Here is a 4,687-nt window from a genome sequence, read left to right as displayed (position 1 = left end):
TTTCAAACCAAATACATAAAATATTTCAAGTGGCACTTCATAAAAATATAAATACCTATCATGTATATAAATTAACTCAAAATCACATATTTAAATATCAATAAATTAAAGATAAAATAGTGTCCTAACGCTCATAGTTTTAGTTCTTCATAGAGAACGACATAAGTTATGTGCCCAGTGGACAGGTTTCTGACCAGAGGAGGGAATGCCCAGGAACTACCACGATCATGGGAGCCGCAGCTACTTCATCCGAATAGCTCTCAGGCTGAACTGCAGGAAATTCTCAAGGCTTCTCAGGATGATGATAACCTTTGCGTTCTTTACCCACTCGTTTGAGGACTGCATCTTCTCCAGCATGTCAGTGTTTGTGGCTGGAGTGGTTATTAGATTTGCGATCTTTACATGAAGAGAACACAAAACAAAAGGAATTGTTTAAATACTGAAGAAATCTTTTGCAGTGGAGAGGTGGGAAGATGTTCAAACAAATTTGGAGTGAAGGAGCAGCTTGGGGCTGCTGGCCTTGACTCGCTCAGATAGGGGGAGGTCCCTCTGCTCTGAGCCCACCCAGCATGAGACCCTCTCACAGCAACTGAGCTCTAATACTTTTTGCTGCTCTGTCTCTGTTAGACCATAAGCATCTCACGAGCAGCCATCGTATCTTACTTGTCTTCTGTCATGCTAAACAGTGCCTGGCACAAAGTTAGAATTCAGTAGATGTATGAAGAACTTTTAGTTAAAGGCATTTTAATGGGTTCTTCGGGGGCATCTAACTCTAATACTTTTCTTTGGCTTTGCTCTCACCCATCCATCTGACATCTATTAAGAGTCAGCTGCTCTGGCGGCGTAAAGAGGATTGGGAAACATTTTTGCATAGACCCACTGACTTGGAGTTAAGTCATGGTGGAAGGCCTTGCACCTCCACCTGTGATCCTGGAGCACTGCAACCTCAGCATCACCAGGCACTTGTTAGAAATGTGAGTCTCAGGTCTCACCCCAGACCTGTTGAGTCAGACTCTGCACTGTTAACAAGATCCTCTGGGAAACTTGTCTGCACCTTCAAGGGGGAGAAGCCCTGGTACAAGGCACACAGCTAGGAAAGGGAGGCAGGATTAGCACCCATGTGCCTGCTTCTCCTCTCTGTGCTTTGGCTCATCTGCAAACTGTGCCATCAAACTTATACTATGTGGTATTTGAATGGCTAGCTGGTAGTGACCAAAGCCCTTGGTACCTGCTCTTCCAGCCTTTAGCCTTTTCTCTGCATTAACTCCTTGGCAAAAGAGTAAGGGAAACAAGTTGAAACTACCATAATAACAAGAATGTCATCTGGCAATCTTAAATAATTTTTGTGCTCTCTGTTCTTTGTTATTATGGGTTGTTACTTGAGGTTGGATATGCTTCCTTCTGCCTCTACAGATACTTTCCCCCCTTATTTCTTAAACTTTTAGAAGTTGATGTTAAAACTCTCCCCCTTAACTGAGTTTTAAATATAGTTATTGATGTCATTTGCAGAAGACAGGAAAAAGAAAAAGCTTTAACTACCAGGAAATATTTGTCAGGTCTTTTCCTTTACACACAGCCATCGCTTTTGAATTGGCTTTGCACTGCCGAGTTGTCTAGGCTGCCTTCTTTGAGTCAGACAAGGGGACACTCACCTTTTCCTTTAGGATCTGGATCAGTGTTCTGATACTGCTCTGCAACTCCATGACAGTTTCCTGATTTCCCTCAAACTCGTTCTGGAGGAAGTCCAGGTATATCTGATACTCCAGAAGACCAGCAGTGGTTTTGATCAAGCAAATCGCCTAAGAGGAAAGACGGTGGGAAAATTGGTTATTGCCAGCAAGGCATAATTGATTTTAGAAATTTAAATTGCTATGATTCAACAACTTCTGCCTGTTCCCCTCCAGGGAACTTCAAGTACTTCTTAAGCATCATGTTTTGAGACATTGAACAGCATCAGCTGCCCCATTTAAAATACCTGCACAACGAGAGGCACCACTTAAATGTTTCCCAAAGCCCAGTAGATGCTAGATTATGGCAAGGGGCCATCCTCTGTTACACCCCATAATGCTCTTCCCTCTGGCTGCACTCCTGCCTTTGTCAATGTCCGGGTGAAACCACCTTTTATGAAATAATCAGAAGTCAGTGGAGCTTACTGCACTGTCTGAAGGAGAAGGGTGCAGAGAATGATCTCGGCAGGGAGGGCAGGCCTAGATCCTGCTAAGGGCAGCCAAAGAGGAGAAAGGTTCCTGGACCACCTTACCCATGATGAACTAGCTAAACCTCTGGGGTTTCCTAACACTTCACAGTGGTGAAAATCCCAGCCCAGAGGCGCTATATTTGACGAAGTTGTTAAAAAATAAGTTGCCTTTAATATCATTTAAGTTGGCCTCCTTGTGAAATCTACATGATGTTCTTTATATTACTCCCCTTCTTCATTGCCTGCCTGGTCTTTATGTAGACAGATGCTTCATGCAAAAGGAAGAACTTTTGACTAGGGAGTAGTGAAAAGTGAACGTAATGCATTTGTACCTGATTGAACCCAGATTGGAAGCATCCATCTTTTTCCTCCATTTTTGGAAGTTTCAGCTTATTTTCTGCCAGTGTCTCCTTGCTGTTTTCACACTCGTCATTCTTCTCACATATCTGGGAAAGAATATCAGAACCGTTATCTTATAAATGCCCCTAAAACTCACACCACTAGAGGGCTGATGCATGATCTGTCATGGCCAGGAAGTTCTCTAAGAAAAGTGAAGTCACAGTCCATTAGCACCCAGGCAAGTGAGCTCTACAGAAGATGGGCACACTTGGGTTCAGTTCTAGCCTCACCTGTGACTTCATGGTTATTACCTATTCCCAGTCTCAGTGTCCCTATATCTGCAAGTTGGGGGTAATGAAAAACCTCCCCATTAAGTTTATTGTGAGGACAAAACAATATTTTATAAAGTGTCAGCACATAGTAGGTAACATAATAAATGATGGAATTTTGATAATAATTGGATAAATATAATTTGAGCCAGAATTATATGTCCCAGCTGGAAGGATCTTTCAGATCATCTAGTCCAATTCCATAATTTTACAGATGGAGCCCAGAGGTGCTGAAGAATTTGCCCAAGATCACAAAGCTTGTCCAGCAGAATCAGAGCTAGATTTGGGACTCCCAGTTGCCTCTCCTGTATTATTTTCTTTCTACCAAAGCAGAGCCAAACTACCTTACATTTAAAGCCTGGGAGCTGCTGTAGCCTATGGGTGATTTTGCCACTTTGGTGGACTATCAGGTATGCATCTTACATGCCAGAATGACTTTGGGGAGTCCTTAACCACTGGGCTGGCATGACCTAAAAGTACTGTGACTGTCCTGAGAAGCTGAACAGTCATTTTAGGTGGTGCTTTTTAATCCTCCTAAAGTCCAAATCACAAAAATCATTGACAGACCTTATTTTTTGGTTATGGAAAAGGAAATCCTGAGAGGCAGTGTGATCCACAGCTCATGCCAAGAATGGAGCTGAGAATGGGCCAGGGGGCAGGGATCCCAGCCCCACTGTATATTTCCCAGGATGAAAAGGAACCATCTGAGACCAGCAGCAGGGGAGAAATTACAGGACATAGTCTGCCCCTTTGGCTTCAAGTCTGAACTGCCTCCAAACCCAGCAAAGACCTCCCAATGCAGAAGCCCCCATTCACATCCAAGAGCAAGGAAATAGATGCCCACATGGGTGCTCATCACCCTGGAGCGAGCCTACCCACCTCCTTTCTTATTGCAGAGATTTTGTCGACGATGTGCTTAATGAGAGCTTCGGTTTTTTCTGGAGTGGTCAGAAGTAGTCTGCTTGGGGTGGTGTCATTTTTGAAATCTTCTCCCAGGGGACCCGGGGTAGGGAAAGCAGAAGTCATCACCAGGAGCAGCCCCAGGGAGACAGCGAGTGGACTGAAGGCGCCTGTGACAGAGCGGAGGGAGAGCAGCCAGTAAGCAGACTGCGCCGCTGGGGGAGCTGTGCTTCTGGCTGCTGGCCGCCCGCCAGCCCTCCCAGCAGCGGACACACACCCCCCTCCCTCGCCGCACGGCTGCCAGGCAGTTCCTGGGCTAAGGATTTCCTTCACTTACTTGTGAAGAGGGAGTTCATAGCTGGGTTCCTGGAGGGCTGATGGAGCTCTCTTTCGTTCCTGGTGGGCTCGAGGGCAGACTGAGTCTCAGACATCCCCGGTCTCATATTTATTGGGGGTTGAGACTCTAATATTGAGACTCATGGGAAAATCCCACATTTGATAAATCTTTGTTGGAGGGTGGGGGTGGGGCCAGAGCGGGTGGGGCTGATTGGAAACCTTATTAAGATTGCTCAATGTGACGTCCTTTAGCATCACAGGAATCAAACCAGGGCAAAAAGTGCCGCGTAGAAGCTTAGATCATTACCAAAGCTAGTCCTCAGAAGCTGGATCACTCTTTACTTTTCTTTTTTAGTGACTCAGCACTTTAGCATGTCTTGAGAAAAAGTAAAGCTGAAATCATGCACAGAGTTTTAGAGGGGGTAGCTAGTGGGGAGAAGCTAAGGCTGACTATGATTTTAAAAATACTTTAATTACCACTGATTAGGCTTTAGTATTCCAGTTTATTTGTATTTGTAAAAAACCTAACATGTTCTGACCTCAGTTTCCTCAGACCACTCCATAGCCCGCTGGCCTGGGATTACAA

The 4,687-nt window shown here is 44.8% G+C and overlaps 1 protein-coding gene across 1 annotated transcript; it reads right to left on the bottom strand.

Annotated features, from left to right (window-relative positions):
* Positions 1 to 206: 206 nt before the first annotated feature.
* Positions 207 to 4,161, bottom strand: IL6 (interleukin 6). Its single transcript, XM_052639143.1, has 5 exons — positions 4,103 to 4,161; positions 3,745 to 3,935; positions 2,530 to 2,643; positions 1,653 to 1,799; positions 207 to 396 (listed from the first exon to the last, which is right to left on the bottom strand). Exons 1-5 carry the CDS (start codon positions 4,119 to 4,121, stop codon positions 241 to 243), a joined length of 627 nt encoding a protein of 208 aa, XP_052495103.1. The 5' UTR covers positions 4,122 to 4,161; the 3' UTR covers positions 207 to 240.
* Between the last annotated feature and the right edge of the window lie 526 nt (positions 4,162 to 4,687).

Source organism: Budorcas taxicolor, chromosome 4 (genome assembly GCF_023091745.1).
Source record: "Budorcas taxicolor isolate Tak-1 chromosome 4, Takin1.1, whole genome shotgun sequence".
NCBI lineage: Eukaryota > Metazoa > Chordata > Mammalia > Artiodactyla > Bovidae > Budorcas > Budorcas taxicolor.
Note: the sequence above shows the minus strand (reverse complement) of the source record. Positions and strands in the feature narration are given on the sequence as shown.

What these genes read in the sequence shown, in the direction of transcription:
- IL6 (XM_052639143.1), bottom strand. An exon ending in TCTCTGCAATAAGAAAGGAG is followed by an intron (nt 2,644 to 3,744) that starts GTGGGTAGGCTC and finishes ATTCTTTCCCAG; the next exon opens with ATATGTGAGAAGAATGACGA. An exon ending in TCCAGATCCTAAAGGAAAAG is followed by an intron (nt 397 to 1,652) that starts GTGAGTGTCCCC and finishes CTTCATGTAAAG; the next exon opens with ATCGCAAATCTAATAACCAC.